At 47.6% G+C, this 20,692-nt stretch overlaps 1 protein-coding gene across 2 annotated transcripts in view; it reads left to right on the forward strand.

Annotated features, from left to right (window-relative positions):
• Positions 1 to 20,692, forward strand: part of LOC137562523 (phospholipase D2-like) — a 144,311-nt gene that overhangs the window by 94,755 nt on the left and 28,864 nt on the right. For both annotated transcript variants that reach the window (XM_068273933.1, XM_068273934.1), the window contains exons 13-18: positions 1,081 to 1,191; positions 2,667 to 2,843; positions 9,869 to 10,019; positions 11,223 to 11,341; positions 11,556 to 11,669; positions 14,030 to 14,134. In XM_068273933.1, coding sequence (XP_068130034.1) covers positions 1,081 to 1,191; positions 2,667 to 2,843; positions 9,869 to 10,019; positions 11,223 to 11,341; positions 11,556 to 11,669; positions 14,030 to 14,134 — 777 coding nt within the window. The remainder of the gene's footprint in view (positions 1 to 1,080; positions 1,192 to 2,666; positions 2,844 to 9,868; positions 10,020 to 11,222; positions 11,342 to 11,555; positions 11,670 to 14,029; positions 14,135 to 20,692) is intronic.

Consider the following 20,692-nt stretch of genomic DNA (forward strand, 5'->3'; position numbering starts at 1 on the left):
TGTAAGCTAATTTTAAGCAGTAAAGTTTTTATATAACAATTGGACTATGTATTCCAGGAAAGGTTTTGTTTTTGTGTTGTGTGGAAGTGGTTGCAAGATTTTGAGCCTTTTTTTTTTTTTTTTTTTTTGTCGTTGTCCTCATTGCAGAGATTTGTCTTTACTTCTTTTTCCCAAGACCTCCACCAAGCTTTCTGGTCTTAAAGGGGAACTGTAGTGAGAGGTATACGGAGGCTGCCATATTTATTTCCTTTTAAGCAATACCAGTTGTCTGGCAGCCCTGCTGGTCTATTTCTCTGCAGTAGTATCTGAATAACACCAGAAACAAGCATGCAACTAGTCTTGTCAGATTTGACTTTAAAGTCTGAAACACCTGATCTGCTGCATGCTTGTTCAGGGGCTCTGGCTAATAGTATAAGAGGAAGAGGATCAGCAGGGCTGCCAGGCAACTGGTATTGTTGAAAAGGAAATAAACATGGCAGCCTCCATATACCTCTCTCTTCAGTTCCCCTTTAAGATACCTGAAGTAAGAGCAATATGGAGACTGACCTATTTATCTCATTTTAAACTGTGTACATTGCCTGGCTGTCCTGCTGATCCTCTAATACTTTGCCACAGACCCTGAACAAGCATGCGTCAGATCAGGGGATTCTGACTGAAGCCTGACTAGATTAGCCGCAGGCTTTTTTGGGTGTGTGAGTCAGAGACTACTGCAGCCAAAAAGATCATCAGGACAGCCAGGCAACTGGTATTGTTTAGCAGGAAATAAATATGTCAGCTGCCATATGCCTCTCTTCAGGTGTCCTTTTAATATGTAAACTGTCAGTCCTGGGACAGGAAATAAGAGGGGACAATAAGCAGTTGTACTGTAGAGATTTGAAACCTTTCCTGTTTTTATATCTACTTTATTGGCTACTGTTTCTGTCACTCTTGGAGAGAATTACTCACTTCCTGTTTGGACAGGAAGTAATGGTGCTTCTTACAGATGGGGGACACAGGACGTGTATAGGATTTTAATGTGTGTATGTCTGATTGTGGTTCCCAGTTGTGTGACTAGTGAGTAAAGAGGTTTCGGTCTTACAGGAAGAGGGCGTCCGTGTCTGCATCTTGCTCTTTAAAGAGGTGGAGCTGGCTCTGGGAATCAACAGCGGATACAGCAAGAGAGCGCTGATGCTGCTGCACCCCAATATCAAGGTAACCACAGTCCCTCGTTAGGAGCCCAATCCTCTGTCCCTCTTTCTCACTTCATTGTCCCTCTTTCAGGACTCCTATACAGATCTATGGAAATGTATGTATTTTCTACTGAAAAATGTGTTAAATATTCTCTAAATGTTGTTTCTATCATTTTAAATTGATATATTTCTTATTTTAAATGTTAAAATGAAGGAAAATTGTTGATGGGGTGGGGGGGGATTTTGAGAGAGACCAGGAGGAGGGGGGGGAGGAGAGACCAGGGGGGGAGACTAGCATGGATTGAATTATAAAACTGTCTTTTGCTTCTGAATTATTTCTGGTATCCGTGTCTAGGGGTGTGTTGGGGGCGTTGTTCAGGGTGTGTCTTATGCTGGGTACACACTATGAGATTTTCTGCCCGATTTACTGTCAGATCGAATATTTCCAACATGTCCGATTTGCTTTCCTACTGATTTCCGAGCAGTTTCCGATTGATTTCCTATTAAAGTGCGCAGAAATCGATCGGAAAATGCTCGGAAATCGATCGGAAAGCAAATCGGACATGCTGGAAATAATCGATCTGACAGTAAATTGGCCAGAAAATCTCAGTGTGTACCCAGCATTAGAGTGTCCCTCTTTCTTATCTGAAGAAGTTGGGCGGTATGGTCACTTGTGTATAGTCGGCGTCTGCAGTGTTTCCCATTGGCATTGCTGTTATCCACCATATTACAAAGCAGCGTACTCAAGCTAAACCGCCATCGTGCGAAATGTATGATAATCAGCGGGTCCGCTGAGAATCGTTAAACATCTCAATGGTTGTAAAAGACATAGATTATCAACCATGTAGACTGATCCATCCTGGCGGATCGTTTTGGACAATAATCGAAGTCAGTAGCTTGTATCAAATGATAACAAATGATCACTCCATTCAAGCTACTCGGGCACTTCCGGGTCCTCATTGTCACGCTTCCGTCAAAGATCCAATCTGTGGACCATCTTTGTTCTGTCATTTAATTCATCCATGCTCTAATGTTATTCATTCGACGCTTACCATCGGGGATCGCTCGTTTTGTTTTTTGTTGTTTTTTTTAACCACCGGGATCAATCGTATATACGGAGCTTTAGACATGGCCAGGAAGATGCTAATAATTTTAGGTTGATGCAAATCTTATGTAAATTAAAGCAGCATGGAATTGGTCCAATCGAGTTAGAGCATGATGGTTTTGACTGTCAATTTCAAGCTGCAAAAATGTGCTCATCTGTACGCATCGGAATGAGACGTCATCTGTTTTTGCACATTTTTGTTTTTCTTTTTAAAACCATGGGTACACCATGTGGCAAACCATGTGGCTTAATACACTGAGTCATCACTGTCCATATCAGACCTCATCCTCTTCTTCTATCCATTTACCTGAAAGCCTCTCCACCATCTTTATTTTCGCATAACCGCTGCATGCCAGGTTCCCATGTCAGTGTGTCTTTCTGTTCTTTTTCAGGTGATGCGTCACCCGGATCACGTCTCCTCCACAGTCTTCCTCTGGGCTCACCACGAGAAGATGGTGGCCATTGACCAGTCTGTTGTGTTTTTGGGAGGTCTGGATCTGGCCTACGGCAGATGGGATGACCACGACTACCGACTGACAGATGCAGGCCCAGCCAAGATGCAACAACAGGTACTGGCCTAGTCTGCTCAGAGGGTCTCTACAGGACGCTGAACTAGTGATGGTCGTGTCTAGGGGAACTCACGGAGAAGCATGGGATCAGTTTGGTCAGGCGATAGATATGTACGTTTCTGATTTGCTAGTCATTATCCTGTTCTAAAGCAGGATGTGATCCCAGGCATGGCTGTGGAGTCGGAGAGGAGGAGATGGAGCAATTTTGGATACCTGGAGTCTGAGTCAGTAGTTTCATAAACTGAGGAGTCGCATGATTTTAGTACCCGCTCCACAGCCCTGATCACAGATTTTTAAATCTCTGATTTGCTATCAGCTGAGCAAACAAATCACATGCTTCTCCATGAGTTCTCCTAGACACGACCATCACCACTAGGTGCCCTGTTACTCTGACACTTATCTTGATGCTACTCCAATACTTCACTACTATTACTGTAATACTTCCCTGCTGTTACTTTAACTCTACTGCTCCATCACATTGCACCTATTACTACTCCTATTACTGCTTATACATCCTATGACACCATCACACTGCACTCATCACTCTGGCATACAACTACAACTTTAAATACCACTATTGCTAATACTCCAAGGAAGGGCTGTCCAAATGGTGGCCCACGGGCCAAATCCAGCCTGCGAGAACTCTTACTGTGGCCAGTCTGTGTGCTGTGTTACTCCTCCTCTCAATACTTTTGCCAGGCCCACCGCTTTCTCTCCGATTGCTCCATCCCCAAAAAAGCCAGAACGTTGCTGCTCCGCCCTCTCCAGACCAAGGCTTCCGGGGCTTGGCCCTTCATGTCCACAAAGTTGGAGAGCACTGCCTGAGCCACGACAAGGTCCTCCAGCACCCAAGGTTGATACACCAAAGTGCGCCCCTCCATCCCTCCCACCCCAGCCGTCACACACTGGGCTTGCTTCTGCAAAGCATGATAACTGCTATCACAGCATCAGCTGTGCGGCGTGCTTATCACACGAACAGCACGATCACGTGCGCTTTTCACGTGAAATGTGCACGTGATCACGAGATAACCTTCGCTTATCACGTGAACACGCTGTTCGTGTGATAAGCACGGCGCGCAGCCGATCCCGTGATAACTGCTGTGACAGCAGTTATCACATTTTACAGTATAAAGCCCAATGATTGATATTAGACTAAGAGGCTCCCCAGTGTCCCCAACACCTTAATCTCTAGTTGGCTGGCTTGCAGTCACTGCTGTGTATCCCCTTTTCATATTTCTGTATCAAACAGCTGAGTGAGTTCTGCGCCCACTTCTTCGCTGCACCCTGAGGCTGGAGCCTCTCTCGCCTCGGCCTAGCGCTGAGCACTGGCATAATTGGGCCACAACATTTGTGTGCCTTCTATGTGACCATTCCCGCCTTATCATTGATAATTGTGAGTAGGTCTGTTTTGAGCATCCACCAGTATAGCTACGGTTAGATGTCATCTCATTGGGGTTGTACAAAAAAGGTCCTCAAGGCTGCTGTAACCAGTGCACAAATTACTGTTGGCCATCACACCTTACTCGAGCCTTTCATTCAGGTTTGATTAGAATGAGATTTACCTCCTGTGCAGGAAGGTGTGATAAGTCAGCTTTGCTTGTTACCTGGTATGATGCTTTCAGTTCAGGTGCCCTTTAATGTAGCTCCTACCAGACCTCCCAGTGCCTCTGACTTCCTACGATGCCTTCTTCTACTTCCAATACTCTTTCCTAGTAGTGCTTTATTGCAGTTGCTCCAGTCCATCTGTTGCCACTCCTTATAATCCATCCTTTTAGAACTTCTGACTCCTCCGTACTGTAGGCACGTGCCTACAGGCGCCTGATGACGGAAAGGTGGCTCCACTCCCCTCCCTGAGCGCCTCCCTTCCTTCTTCCGTATGCAGACTGATGAGCGTGTAAATTAAGTGTTACTCGCCCGTGTCTTTGCATTCCACTGACCAGAACTCCTTTCAGTTAGGAACACCCCTCGCTACTTAAAGGAATACTATCGATTCACATATTTTTTTACAATTGACACAGGAATTGTTTGGGAAGTGCTGCTAAGTACCGAGTAAACAAAGAAGTTGCTACTAAAATGTATACACGTTATCAAAATACGTTCAAACTTTACTGACGCCAAAACTGACGGCTGACTGAACCATGAGGAGAGGGGGAAATTCCCCTCACACTTGATCAGATAACTCTATGTGTAGCTCTGTGTGTGACAGAGAGACAGGACACAGGAGCTGCAGCTGATGGGAGCTCTGTTTCTGACTGAAGTGTCTGAAGAGAGCAGAGGAAATGTAACTAATTGTCACAGCTTTTTCATACTGTTTTTGCTTTCAGAGTTTGATATGTTTGATATATTCTTTCTGTAGTCTGATATGCAACTCTGGCTGTGCATTGAAGCAGACACCCCTTCTGCAATTGATTTGTCCCAATATAGCTAAATCCTACCCTCAATAAATTACAGCTTTTGCCTCTGATATTTAACATGAAAAGTAGGAAAATGTTTACACAGCTACTTAGACATTATTTGTACATTGTCATTTTAGAACACTTGGGTATTGATAGTATTCCTTTAATACTGTGTCTTGGTATTAGGTATCCAGAACGATCCAGACAGCTGTAGCTACCTATGATGGGCAAGGGAAGTAAGGAAGAAATGAAAGCTGGGCCAGCCAGCACACTTGTGGTGCGGTTCGGAGTGGGTTTGTAGGTTCGTAGAGGGCAAAGTCTAAGGTGCCGGGACATCTGTGCCTATGTGCTCCTGTGATGTAAATCCGGCCCTGCTACTACTTGTGACTAATTTCCCAACAGTCTACCGATTACTCCACATGACTTCTGCTTAGTACAACTGCTAATCCTTATGACCGCTCGTCCTACTTCTTAACTCTGAGGCTGGTTTAACACTGCAAACTGGCGGCAGCATCGCGCTTGCCACACCGCCAGACACAGGCCTTCAGGGAACACCAGGTTAGTATACGGTGTTCCCTGTCTGGCCACCAGCCAAGCAGGAAGTGATGCACGCTTGCCGTCACTTCCTGCTTCGCAGAGTGCGCAGAAGCGTATTGCTAAAATAAGGTTCCGTGCATGCGTGCCACAACGTCACGTAGCCAACATTTTTAAATTCCCCGTGTCGCCATAGAGTAACACGGCTTCTGGTCTGACGCAGAGTGACGCAAGTATGCGCTTTAACGTAGTTTTGTCCTAGCTTCTGGGATGCGTCAAGAATGTCACTTCCGTTGCATCGCGCCGTACCGTGGCAGTATGAAAGTATCCATAGACTTTCATTGCCCGGCAGTGGGCTGCAGTAAAGATACCGCACCGCCCCGGTGATAAAGGGCCCTCAGGCTCTTCACTACACATACTTTTCTCCTAACTCCAACTTAAAGAAACACGAGGTAAAATTAAACTAATGAGATAAACAGTTGTATCTATCCTTTTTTATATCCCATGATTTTATTTTTGATTTATATTATTTTAAGTTTTTACTGTTATCTTGTTTTTGCTCAATGACCCCTTCATTGAAGTATGCCAGAGCTAAAATCTATGAACTATTGACACTTTTAATCTCTTTCCTGCTGTAAGAAGCCATTTTCTACTAGGAAAGTGTTTTATGGTTGTAATTCCTTATCAGTGAGGGTTACACTATAGTCCAACCCAGTACCGACCAGGTTCCAAATGGGCAAAAACTGTCACTTGTATACCTGAATGTTAACTCTTTCACGCAAGGAAAGGAAAAAAGGAAAGCAGCCTAGTTATTTGTGTGTTTGGCACTATACATACACATGTCTATCTCATCATGTAACCTTGTGTTGTGTATTATTTAAATCCTTGCTGCTCCCTATGTATCCTTTTCTTAATGTTGGTTAACTTCTCCTGGGAGTTCCTTCTCGGTGCCTCAGACCTTCTCCAATTATTTGTGACCCAATTTAACTTCTCACAATTCCTTCTAGTATTTCTATACACACTTCTGGCTAAACCTAACTTGTTAAACACTTTCTGCCCCATAACCCCTCCCAGTACTTTGTATGCAATACATAACTTCCTGTAACTGCTTCTGCTTCTACCAATCATAATTCCACCTATTACCTCTGACCGGGATTTGTCTTCTCATAACTCCCAACTCTGTTCCTCATAACTCAAAATATCTGGGGCCTCATGAATATTTTTTCTAATGGCCCAGACTTCCTTTTTAAAGGTCACTCCACCCAAAATTAAAGTAGAACGGAAACTATTTGCGATAATTCAGCCTTAAAGAGGGACTCCAGTAAAAATAACGTAATGAAAAATAAAGTGCTTTATTTTTACAATAATTATGTATAAATGATTTAGTCAGTGTTTGCCCGTTGTAAAATCTTTCCTCTCCCTAATTTACATTCTGACACATGGCAACATCTTAACTGTGGTCAGGTGATGTGTGTGGCCAGAGATGATGCCTTTTTGGCTGTTGGAAACAGCTGTTATTTCCCACAATGCAACAAGGCTCCCACAGTGTGATGTCAGCACCATGGTCCTGACATCACACTATGGGAGGGGTTTCACCACAGTATCAGCCATACAGAACCCCCTGATTATCTGTTTTAGGAAAGGAATAGATTTCTCATGGTAAAGGGGGTATCCGCTACTGACTGGGAAGAAGTTCAATCCTTGGTTACGGTTTCACTTTCAGGGAGCAACTGTGGTTTCCCATAATGCATCACTCCTGAATATGCAAGTAATCGCTTTATGTGCCTGAAGCCAGGCTCACATCCGGAACCACTGGAGGCATAGAGCCTTATCAACCCCACATGATGCCTACAACCTGTTTCTGACTTATTGGTTCTCATCAGTTCATCTTGTGGGCTCATATGGCTCTATGACAGCTCATGGTGACCCACAACCACCAGGAAGGCAGAAAGGGGCTAAAAGAGACCAAAAAGCCCACCTACTAGAAAGCAATGCCGGTATATAATTTGCCTTCTTAAAACAGAAGGCATTTGCGATAATTCAGCTTTAGGTGAGTGACTGTGGTTTCCCATGATGCATCACTACAGAACATGCAAATCCTCTTTTTATGCCCTTGCAGCCAGGCTTACATACAGAGCTGCTGTTCTATAGCCAGCCTATCGCTTTTACAGAGCCGCAACAATCCAACATGCAGACGGCCTGTTTCTGACTATCTGGTCGTCATCAGTGCATGGCAGGGATCAATATGGCTCTATGGCAGACTTTCTTAACCTTTTTATCCTTGAGGAGCCCTTCAAATAGCTTTAGGGTCTTGGTGAACCCCCTACGTAAAAGCTAAACATTTGCATAAAGCGGGAAGGGGTGGGGATGATGAGGAAGTGTAGGTTCAATAGAAAGGACCAGCACTCAGCAAACGGGACAGACCACGTCACAAATTGCACCTTGGTTCACACAACACCGTGCAACCCCCAATACAGCATATCAGACTTGAGCAGAAAGAAATCCAGGGCGGGCACCAGCGTTGCTTCACCATAAAGCTGTTTATTGTTCGGCAGATGGTATAAACAGAGGAGGCTCTTGATGAAGAGTTCCCCCTAAACAGCCATTTTGTGAGGCCTTCACATCGTCAGAGGTCTCTTGGAGGGTGCAGGCCTCTGACGATGTGAAGTCCTCACAAAACGGCTGTCGGGTAGGGTGGAGCGCTCTCCATTGGGGTCCTCCTCTGTTTATACCATCTGCTGAACAATAAACAGCTTTATGGTGAAGTGAAGGCTGGTGCCCGCCCTGGATTTCTTTCTGCTCATGATGATGAAGTGAGAGTATGTTTATTATGCAGATCTTAAAAGTGGGTGTGGTTAAACATTGTTTTATTGTAATAGCATCTTCCTTCCCATAGTACTAGTGCTCCTTATACAGCCACCTAATATAATATCCTTCATAATACGGCCTCTGTATTCTCCTTTTTGTACTGTCCCCCAATTTATTCCTCAACATAACAGTGAGTGGCAAGGACCTAGAGGAGCCAAGGAGGTATGTTTGTGACCTTCCTCGAATTCCAGGGATAGCTTGCTGGTTCCTCAAGGAACCCTGGGCATTCCCTGAACCCTGGTTGAGAAAGCCTGTTCTATGGGATAGGGCTTGGGCCAGTATTAAGTAATACTCAGCTAGCTCATGGAGACCCAAAACCACTAGGGAGGTATAGGGGGCTTAAAGCGACCGGAAAGTTCTTACTAAAAAGCAATGCAAAGTATAATTCTTAAAACAGAAGCTACTTGTGATAATTGAGCTTTAGGTGAGGAACTGTGGTTTCTTCTTAGTGCGTCTGGATCCACCCAAAAATGATCGACTTCTGGGGAAAATATTTTCCTGTGGTCGCGTGTCTCCTGTCTCTTGAGGTGAAATCTTTGCGTTGTATTACCGGTGTTCCAACATTTTAGCATACCCGACAGAATAGCATACAAATGCTACTGAGCATGTGCAAAGTCATGCAGGTCGTACATTAACCCCATAATGCCCATCAGCAGCATTAACCTTTTCAACCCCAGTTAGCTGCCTGTGTGCTGATGTGCAATCTCCACTATCCAAGTGGACATAGAGTTAGAATAAAAAGTTGTCCGAGCGAAGCGAGGACCGAGCCCGCAGCCCAGCGAGCGAAGTGAGCGGGCAAGGGGACGCTGATTCTACTAACAAGGGGTATATCACTTTAAATGTATGCTGTTTTGTCAATGTATGCTAGTTAGTTGGAACACCGGCCCAATGACTCAATAGAGTATTTTTTTTCCTTTTTAATATTCTGAATATACAGCAAGACGAGAGAGACTCTGATGGGTGTACAGATTCAGGAATTCCATTTGGGAGATCTAAACTGTGAAGTACTTGAGGCATTATATAAAGTCGTTGGAGGACACTCCACACGTGCTCTAATGAGCTAAAGTATGCATTGGTTGGACTGATCTTTGACCTTCTCCTCATACTCCATGTAACCCCGTCCCATATCTCCTCCTTTTTCTCTGATAGCTCTTTTCTTTCACTGTCTGTCCTCTCGCTGTCTGTCTTTCTTCTCCTATAAGGTGGCCTCCCGCTGTCTCTCACCAGAACGGATCCAAGACTGTGGCCGCTCCCCTTGAGGAACCTCAGAGGTTGACCCTTCCCGAGGAACCTGAGATGGGCACCCAGTACTGGCTGGGCAAAGATTACAGTAACATGATCTTCAAAGACTGGGTGCAGCTGGACAAGCCTTTCGAGGGTAAGAATCCGGCAACTTCCTTTCATCAATTTCTTGTACGGACAAAACCCTAGTGGGCTGAACAACATTGTCTGTAGATAACAGTATTCTAAACATCTTATTTGTCTATATTACCCTGCCGGAGGAGGGGCAGACTCACACCTCCATTCTGTCTGTCACCCTGCAGGAGGAGGGGCAGACTCACAGCTCCCTTCTGTCTGTGTCACCCTGCCGGAGGAGGGACAGACTCGCAGCTCCCTTCTGTCTGTGTCACCCTACAGGTGAAGGGGCAGGCTCACAGCTCCCTTCTGTCTGTGTCACCCTGCAGGAGGAGGGGCAGACTCACAGCTCCCTTCTGTCTGTGTCATCCTGCAGGAGGAGGGGCAGACTCACTGCTCCCTTCTGTCTGTCACCCTGCAGGAGGAGGGGCAGACTCACTGCTCCCTTCTCTGTGTCACCCTGCAGGAGGAGGGGCAGACTCACAGCACCCTTCTGTCTGTCTGTGTCACCCTGCAGGAGGAGGGGCAGACTCACATCTCCCTTCTGTCTGTGTCACCCTGCAGGAGGAGGGGCAGACTCACAGCTCCCTTCTCTGCGTCACCCTGCAGGAGGAGGGACAGACTCACAGCTCTCTACTGTCAGTGTCACCCTGCAGGAGGAGGGGAAGACTCACAGCTCCCTTCTGTCTGTGTCACCCTGCAGGAGGAGGAGCAGACCCACAGTTCCCTTCTGTCTGTGTCACTCTACAGGAGGAGGGGCAGGCTCACAGCTGCCTTCTGTCTGTGTCACCCTGCAGGAGGAGGGACAGACTCACAGATCCCTTCTGTCTGTGTCACCCTGCAGGAGGAAGGGCAGGCTCACAGCTCCCTTCTGTCTATGTCACCCTGCAGGAGGAGGGGCAGACTCGCAGCTCCCTTCTGCCTGTGTCACCCTGCAGGAGGAGGGGCAGACTCACAGCTCTCTACTGTCAGTGTCACCCTGCAGGAGGAGGGGCAGACTCACAGCTCCCTTCTGTCTCTGTCACCCTGCAGGAGAAGGGGCAGACTCACAGCTCCCTCCTGTCTGTGTCACCCTGCAGGAGGAGGGGCAGACTCACAGCTCCCTCCTGTCTGTGTCACCCTGCAGGAGGAGGGGCAGACTCACAGCTCCCTCCTGTCTGTGTCACCCTGCAGGAGGAGGGGCAGACTTGCAAGCTTTCTTTTCCTGTTATCTCTTTGACTGCAGACTTCATCGATCGGACAAAAAACCCGCGAATGCCCTGGAGGGATGTTGGACTGGTGATTCATGGGAAATCTGCTCGAGATGCATCGCGCCACTTTATTCAGCGGTGGAACTTCACGAAGGTGAGGTTTCCCATGATGATGATCCCTTAGTGTAACGTTTGTATATGCTTTGCATCCTGACATACATGCATGGGCCGCACAGAACCGCGCAGCAGTGGTAACGGACTCAAGCTAGCTGAGGAGGCGGAGTCGTATCTCCGCTGTGATTGGTTCTCCGCTCTCTTTCCTGAAGCGGTGACTTTTGTGTTTAACGTAACTTGTTTGTACTTTACAGACTGCGAAGTCTAAATATAAAGGCCAGTCCTTCCCGTACCTGCTCCCGAAGTCTCTGAGCACAGCGGAGAAGTATCCATACACGGTGCCGGGATGCCAGAGTGCCACTGTGCAGGTGAGGAGGGCACGCTCTGCGGGGGGGGGGGGGGGGGTCATTGGCCAGAGAACTGTCTGTTCTTGGATGCATTCTTGTGTGATGAGCAGTACGTATTGTAATATGGAGAGGGGAGGGGAGGGGATGCCTGTACCATCTATATATATATATATATATATATATATATATATATATATATATATATATATATATATATATATATATATATATATATATATATATATATATATATATATATATATATATATATATATATATATATATATATATATATATATATATGGCTATGTGCCTCAACCTTCAAGCAAGAAGAAGTAGCGCCCTGCCCCCAGGGCCGGTCCAAGCAAGAAGGGGCCGGTCCAAGCAAGAAGTAGCGCCCTGCCTCCAGGGGCGGTACTAGACTTGCCGCCAAGCTGGAAGGGGTAGCGGGCAGGAAGGGGCTTTTGGGCACAGCGGTGGGGAGGGGGGGTCAGACCCCCCCTTCCTCACCACCTCTAGGTTAAGTTAAGCAGCAGCCACCGCTATTAGTAAGAGGGAGTGGGCGGGGATGACTCACCTCTTCCGCGTTCCAGCATGCGTCGTCACTTCCTGCAATGTCGTCCACTTACAATACAGTGGGCGGCATTGCAGGAAGTGACGACCGTGGAACGCACGCTGGAACACGGAAGAGGTGAGTCCTTCCCACCCGCTGCCTCTTACTAGTAGCAGCGGCTGCTGAGCTTAAGCTGGAGGGGGAGTGCAGATGGGGGACCCAGGTGAGGGGCGGGGGGGTCTGACCTCCCGAACCCCCCTTCCCCCCCCACCGCTTAAGCTGGAGGGGGAGTGCAGATGGGGGACCCAGGTGAGGGGCGGGGGGGGGGGTCTGACCCCCCCCCCCCCCCCGCCGCTTAAGCTGGAGGGGAGCGCAGATGGGGGACCCAGGTGAGGGGTCTGACCTCCCGAGCCCCCCCCCCTTCCCCCCACGCCACTTAAGCTGGAGGGGGAGCGCAGATGGGGGACCCAGGTGAGAGGGGGTCCGATCCCCGCCGCTGTGCCCAATACCCCCTTCCTGCCCACTACCCTCTTATGCGGCGTATGTTACGCCGCGGGTCTGCTAGTACTACATATAGGGAAATAGCAGCCTGTACCATATTATGAAAAGTGGAGAAGCAGCCGGTACCATACTATGCATATGGGAGGTGCAGCCTGTACTACTCTATGGATAGGGGAGGGGCAGTCTGTACCATACTATGCATGGGGGGAGCTGCCTGTACTATACTATGGATAGGGGAGGGGCAGCCTGTACCATATTAGAGAGAGCGAAAGAGTAGCCTGTACCATACTATGCATAGGGGAGGAGCAGCCTGTACCATACTACATGTAGGTAAAGAGCAGCCTGTACCATATTATGAAAAGTAGAGACGCAGCCTGTACCATACTATGCATAGGGGAGGAGCAGCCTGTACCATACTATGCATAGGATAGGAACAGCCTGTTCTATACTATGGATGGGGGAGGAGCTGCCTGTACCATACTATGCATAGGGGATGATCAGTCTGTACCATATTACAGAGTGAGGAAGAGCAGCCTGTACCATAATATGCATAGGGGAGGAGAAGCCTGTCCATACTATGGATAGAGGAGGGGTAGTCTGTGCCATACTTTGCATAGGGGAGGATCAGTCTGTACCATACTACAGATAGAGGAGCAGCCTGTATTTAATTGGTGGTAGCACAGTCTTAACCTCATCAGTTCCTATATCTTGCACATTAAGGGCCCGTTTCCATTAGATGTGATCCGGCTACATAGCCGCATCGCACCGCGGGTGTCCCGGTCTCAATGCACGACAAGGGAGCAGTTTCCATTGCGTGCCGAGCGATCCATGAATCTGCAGCATGCTGCAAATTTTCACACCGCTGCATCTGCCCGCTGTCCCCTCCATACACTTCCGCATCGTGAGCGCCAGCAGAAGTGATGCAGTGCGACGAGGTAGCCGCATTCGCATCACTTATCAATGGAAAAGGGCCCTAAGGCCTGGGTGTAGCCGTGTGCTGAATAGACGTGACTAGTCTCCCGAGGCTGAGTAGGGTTACGCGGCGCCACATAGGTTAAAGACTGCTTGGGAGATTGGGACATAGGAACTGATAAGACCGTGTATCCACCAGGCCTTACAGCATCTGATTAACTGCACTGTTTCCTAACCCCTCCCCTTTTCTGTACTGCCTGCATATCCCTCCAAAAACATTTAGTAAAATACTTCATTTTAAACTTTATTAGTGTGTTGGTTGTGTTTGGATGTATGTATGTTGAACACACCTGTGTGTCTGCAGGGGTTGCAGCATATAATGCAGAGCTGTGACTGGTCTCTTTCCCTTCTGCAGGTGTTGCGTTCGGTCGATCGCTGGTCAGCAGGATCTAATGAATGTTCCATCCTCTACGCCTACCTGCACTGCATATCCACTGCCAACCACTACATCTACATAGAGGTGAGACTGCCCATGTTCCATACCTCCCAACTTTTTGAGATGCGAAAGAGGGACACTTAAGCCACGCCCCTGCCACACCCTTGACTACGCCCCCATCACACCCCTAGTCACACATACCATAAAGATTTCATAGGTATCTTGTTTTATAATTCAAACCACACTGGTCCTTTTCTATCCTGGTTTATTTTCCTTCATATTAACATTTTACAATTAGTAATATTTCAATTTAAAGCATGGGAATAAAGTTTAGAGTCAAACACATTTTTTGTAGAGAAATATATATATATTTACATAGAAAAAGGGACAAAGTTCTGAAAGAGGGACACCTGAGGAGGAAAAAGGGACAGAGGGACAGGGCTCCCAAAGAGGGACTGTCCCTCCGAAAAAGAGACAATTGGGAGCTATGCATGTTCTACTAAGGCTCCTGCCTCCTCCGAACACTAACCCTCCCTCTAGCTACCTCACAGCTTTCAGGCCTGCTTATGTCTTGTTGGTAAATACTACAGGACCCCTTTAGAGGCCTTGCTGAGTGCCTTGAGGGGTCAGAGCTGTTCTGGCAGCACAGGTGAGGCCTTGTGTAGTGCCTTGAGGGGTCAGAGCTGTTCTGGCAGCACAGGTGAGGCCTTGTATAGTGCCATGAGGGGTCAGAGCTGTTCTGGCAGCACAGGGGAGGCTTTGTGGAGTGCCTTGAGGGGTCAGAGCTATTCTGGCAGCACAGGTGAGGCCTTGTATAGTGCCTTGAGGGGTCAGAGCTGTTCTGGCAGCACAGGGGAGGCTTTGTGGAGTGCCTTGAGGGGTCAGAGCTGTTCTGGCAGCACAGGGGAGGCCTTGTGGAGTGCTTTGAGGGGTCAGAGCTGTTCTGGCATCACAGACGATTAGTTGTGGAGTGCCTTGAGGGGTCAGAGCTGTTCTGGCCGCACAGGAGAGGCCTTGCTGAGTGCCTTGAGGGGTCAGAGCTGTTTTGGCAGCACAGGCGAGGCCTTTCTGAGTGCCTTGAGGGGTCAGAGCTATTCTGGCAGCACAGGCGAGGCCTTGTGGAGTGCCTTGAGGGGTCAGAGCTTTTCTGGCAGCACAGGTCAGGCCTTGTGGAGTGCCTTGAGGGGTCAGAGCTTTTCTGGCAGCACAGGCGAGGCCTTGTGGAGTGCCTTGAGGGGTCAGAGCTTTTCTGGCAGCACAGGTGAGGCCTTGTGGAGTGCCTTGAGGGGCCAGAGCTGTTCTGACAACACAGGTGAGACCTTGTGGAGTGCCTTGAGGGGCCAGAGCTATTCTGACAACACAGGTGAGGCCTACACAGCCTTAGGAAATCGGTTTTTATGTTTTGGCTGATCAGCGGATTTACACATAACTGCAGAGCCCTCTGCACAGGCAACTGAGGAACACAAATCTGCAGACAGGAGACAAAGCATGGCTTCCTCTGCACAGGAAGTGAGTCACCAGCTGAACTGCCATGACAACACTCTGGCTCAGGTCTGTATGACTCACACCTCATTGTGGCCAGAGACGCCCTTACCCGAAAAGAAAACATTCCCAAAGCTGCTGGCATTGCTGATCCTCAAACAGGAAGGTCACGGCTTATTTTGTACATTATTAATTTATGAATCATTTATTCAATATTTACCCGTATTCTAATCAAATTAAGAAGTGGAAAATACAGCGATGGATCATCTGTGCCTTGTTGTTAAATATAAATATTGCTTCAAAATACAAAACTACTTTTAAAGAGACCCTGAAGTGAGTCTAAGTTCCCTTTTTTAACTTGTAGTTATGTTCATCACTATAACACCTGCTAAACCGCCGCTATACCGCGGCAAAATGAGAGGTTAATACCCCCAAATCCCCTCTTCTGTGTCCAGGGAGCGCTTCCTGCTTGAGGCAGAGCTAATGGCTGTAGCTCTGCCTCTTAGCGCATCAATCCCCGCTGATCGCCACCTCTCCCTGCCCCTCTCAATCTGCCTTCAATGAGAGGGGCGGGGAGGGCGGAGATCTGTGGGCAGATTGACGCGCATGGAGGCGGAGCTGCAGCTCCTAGCTCTGCCCCCGTGGGCAGCAAAATCCATGACCAAGAAAGTCGTGGATTTTGGTGGGGGGATTTGGGGGGCATTAACCCCTCGTTTTGCCACGGGATAGCAGCGGTTTAGCAGGGCTTATAGTGATGAACATAACTACAAGTTAAAAAAGGGAATTTAGACTCCAGTGTTTCTTTAAAGAGAATCTGTATTGTTAAAATCGCACAAAAGTAAACATACCAGTGCGTTAGGGGACATCTCCTATTACCCTCTGTCACAATTTCGCAGCTCCTCGCCGCATTAAAAGTGGTTAAAAACAGTTTTAAAAAGTTTGTTTATAAACAAACAAAATGGCCACCAAAACAGGAAGTAGGTTGATGTACAGTATGTCCACACATAGAAAATACATCCATACACAAGCAGGCTGTATACACCCTTCCTTTTTAATCTCAAGAGATCATTTGTGTGTTTCTTTCCCCCTGCAGCTATCTTCCACTGAAGTGTCAGGCTGTTTCTTCCTGCAGAGTGCAGACAGCTCTGCCTGTATGTAATTCCTCAGTATGTGAAAGCCCAGCCAGCTCAGAGGAGGATGTATCCAGCTTGTAAAAGATAAGAGAGAAGCTGCCCTAATCTAAATAATACACAGGCAGTGTGCAGAGAGGGGCCTGGAGGGGGGGAGATGCATCACAGAACCACAACACTGAAGAACTTGGCAGCCTTCCAGACACAGGCCTGACAAGTCTGACAAGAGAGACATAAGTTGATTTATTACAGAGATGGTGATAGTAGAACGTGCTGCAGTAAGCCAGAACACATTAGAATAGCTTTTGGAACTTGTAGGATGATAAAAAACAGGATGCAATTTTTGTTACGGAGTCTCTTTAACCACTTCAGCTCCAAGGGTTTTTCCCCTTATCGTTCCTTTCATTCATTCTTTATTGCTACTTATCACAACAAAACAATATATCTTGTTTTTTTTGCCACCAATTAGGCTTGGGGGAGAGGGGGGGGGGGGAGTTTGCTAAGAATTGTTTTATTCTAATTGCATTTTAACAGGAAAAATAGAAACCTTTAAAATATTTAAAAGAATACATTCTACCGTGATTAAAACCCACACATTTTATTTGCCCAATTGTCCCGGTTATTGCAACATTTAAAATATTTCCCTAGAGCAATGTATAGTGCCAATATTTTATTTGTAAATAAAGGTGCATGTTTTCAGTTTTGTGTCCATCACTATTTACAAGCCCATAGTTTAAAAATGAGCAGTAATATTCTCTCTTGAGATACATTTTAAAAAAGTTCAGTCGCTAACTACTAAAAGCAAAAAAAAATGGGTGATTAAGGGATAGTGTGGGAGGTAAAGTGTTAATTTTAAATGTATTTGTGGTTCTTTTTAAAATGATGATCATGTGTAGGTGTAATTTTATTATTTGGCCACAAGATGTCCTCGCGCATTACTTTCTATTGCGTACCTATAGTGCCTTAAATAGGAAGTAATGCGTGGATATGCTCCGTCAGAAGTAAACTAATGATTGCAGCATCTCATTAATCCCTGCAATTATTCACACTGCGTTCCCATTCATTAATCTCCCGTCTAATGATTGGCGGCGATAACGAGCGCAGAAGAGCGCAAGGGAAGAAGTGGGAGTGTGCAGTGGGGGCAAGGGACGTAGTAGCTATGTCCCTGCGAGGTAAAGCGGGAATTTGCAGGGACGTAGTTACTCATCCTGGGGAGGGGAAGTGGTTAACCAGTTCATGGTCCACTTTTTTTTACCCCTTTAAGGGAAGGTCCAAGGTAAAAAATAAACAAAAATCAACTTACTTCGGGCTTCCTCCAGCCCCTGCCAGCCGTCCTGTGCCCTCACCACACCTTCCCTCCAGTGGCTCCCGGTCCCCTTCGGTGCAGATGCCGACCTCGCCAGATCGGTATCTACTTATAAACTAGGCCTCTGATACCGGAGGGGAGCCCGGGCCACCGGCGGGGAGCGGAGCTGCGGCGAGGGAACAGTATGGCTGCCAAATGGGGTTTTTTTTGTTTGTTTTTAACGTTTAAAATGTTTTTTGTTTTTTTGCCTAACTTTATTGAATGATTGATTGTTGCTAGCAGCAGTCATTCACAGCCGGAGCGCGCACGTGCATGCGCTGTGGCAGGGCAACAGTTTTTAATGCAGGGCATAGATTCTACGTCCTAAAACCTACAGCAGGCACTATTTAGGACGTAGAATCTACCCCCTGAAACGGAAACTAGATAATGGGAATATTGCATAATAAAATCACATCATTTTATAAGCCCATGGGATGGTCACTCTGCCATACACACATACAGCTGCACCAACACACAACGGCCGTATATATGTAATTGCACAATCTCCCTGAGGGTAGAATTCCACAGATGGAAGTCTACAGAGTCCAAGCACTTTGACCAGCATCTGTGTCTGCTTCTCAAGAACAATCAAGTGAGAATCACAACAAAGGAAACCTTGTAGCGGTAATTCTTGTAACCTTCATAGCAGTTTAGTTTTGCTGGCCTGTATGCCGCCATGCCTTCTCGCAGAAAACACTAAACAGTTCTTTAGCAGCAGGGCCGAATTTTTCCTGCCGATGGGGAAGTGCGCCTTCCCCTGCCTGGCAGGCTCGGCAGGGTAGGGGTGGCGGCAGGGAGAGCTGATACATAACTGTCCAATCGTCTGCTTCTTCCTCCACCGTAGCAGCGACGTACTCCCGGCAGATTTCCTCGGTTCTGATCACGTGATATGACGTTACAGCGCCACCCGGCGACGGAAGAGGGGTGATGGAAGGGTCTCCTGTCACTGGTTGACGCTGTAACGCTGACACGGTCTCCTGGATCCGGGTCACGACATATCATGTGATCAGAGGTGATTGGGACCCAGAAGACCTGCCGAGACTACAGCCAGTGGAGGAAGCGTAGAAGCCGTCCGGAGCAGGTAAATCTAGCTTCTTACTCCCTGCCTGCACTAGGCAGCCACATGAGTTCCCACGTTATGCTAGGAATACACGGTTCGTTTCTGCTGGTCGTTTCTCCTCTCGATCTTTTTGCCGCTCGATTCTGCAGTGGATTCTCTTATCTTCCGCTTGTTTTTCTTAACTTTTTCCATTCACTTCTATCAGGAATCGAGTGGCGAAATGATAGAACGGGAGAGCGGACATGTCAGAAATGATCTATCGAGCCATCTATCTGCAGCAGAAACAAGCCGTGTATTCCCAGCAGTAGAGTTTTATATTGTACAAGCAGCTTTAAAGAGAACCCGAGGTGGGTTTGAAGAATATTATCTGCATACAGAGGCTGGATCTGCCTATACAGCCCAGCCTCTGTTGCTATCCCAAACCCCCCTAAGGTCCCCCTGCACTCTGCAATCCCTCATAAATCACAGCCACGCTGCTGACAAACAGCTTGTCAGAGCTGGCTGTGTTTATCTCTATAGTGTCAGTCTGCTGCTCTCCCCGCCTCCTGCAGAACTCCAGTCCCCGCCTGCATCCCTTCCCTCCCTGCTGATTGGAGGGAAGGGCCGGGGGCAGGGACCGGAGCTATGCAGGAGGCAGGGGAGCAGCTGAGACTGACACTACAGATGTAAACACAGCCTCACAGCATGGCTGTGATTTATGAGGGATTGCAGAGTGCAGGGGGACCTTAGTGGGGTTTGGGATAGCAACAGAGGCTGGGCTGTATAGGCAGATCCAGCCTCTGTATGCAGACAACATTCTTTAACCACCCTGGCGTTCTGATTAAATCGCCAGGGTGGCTGCGGGAGGGTTTTTTTTAAATAAAAAAAAACTATTTCATGCAGCCAACTGAAAGTTGGCTGCATGAAAGCCCACTAGAGGGCGCTCCGGAGGCGTTCTTCCGATCGCCTCCGGCGCCCAGAATAAACAAGGAAGGCCGCAATGAGCGGCCTTCCTTGTTTTGCTTAGATCGTCGCCATAGCGACGAGCGGAGTGACGTCATGGACGTCAGCCGACGTCCTGACGTCTGCCGCCTCCGATCCAGCCCTTAGCGCTGGCCGGAACTTTTTGTTCCGGCTACGCTGGGCTCAGGCGGCTGGGGGGACCCTCTTTCGCCGCTGCTCGCGGCGGATCGCCGCAGAGCGGCGGCGATCGGGCAGCACACGCGGCTGGCACAGTGCCGGCTGCGTGTGCTGCTCTTTATTTCATGAAGATCGGCCCAGCAGGGCCTGAGCGGCAGCCTCCGGCGGTGATGGACGAGCTGAGCTCGTCCATACCGCCCAGCTGGTTAAACACACCTCGGGTTCTCTTTAAACAAAGTATGTCATTTGTAGCTGCTTAAAGGGGCACTACAGCGAAAAACTGTAAAATTAAAATATGTCCAAACATATACAAATAAGTACGTTTTTTCCAGAGTAAAATGAGCCATAAATTACTTTTCTCCTATGTTGCTGTCGCTTACAGTAGGTAGTAGAAATCTGACAGAAGTGACAGGTTTTGGACTAGTCCATCTCTTTATAGGGGATTCTCAGGAATATATTTTCAAAAGCACTTAGTGAATGGCAGTTGCTCCATCCAACTGCCAAAA

Source organism: Hyperolius riggenbachi, chromosome 3, assembly GCF_040937935.1.
Source record: "Hyperolius riggenbachi isolate aHypRig1 chromosome 3, aHypRig1.pri, whole genome shotgun sequence".
NCBI lineage: Eukaryota > Metazoa > Chordata > Amphibia > Anura > Hyperoliidae > Hyperolius > Hyperolius riggenbachi.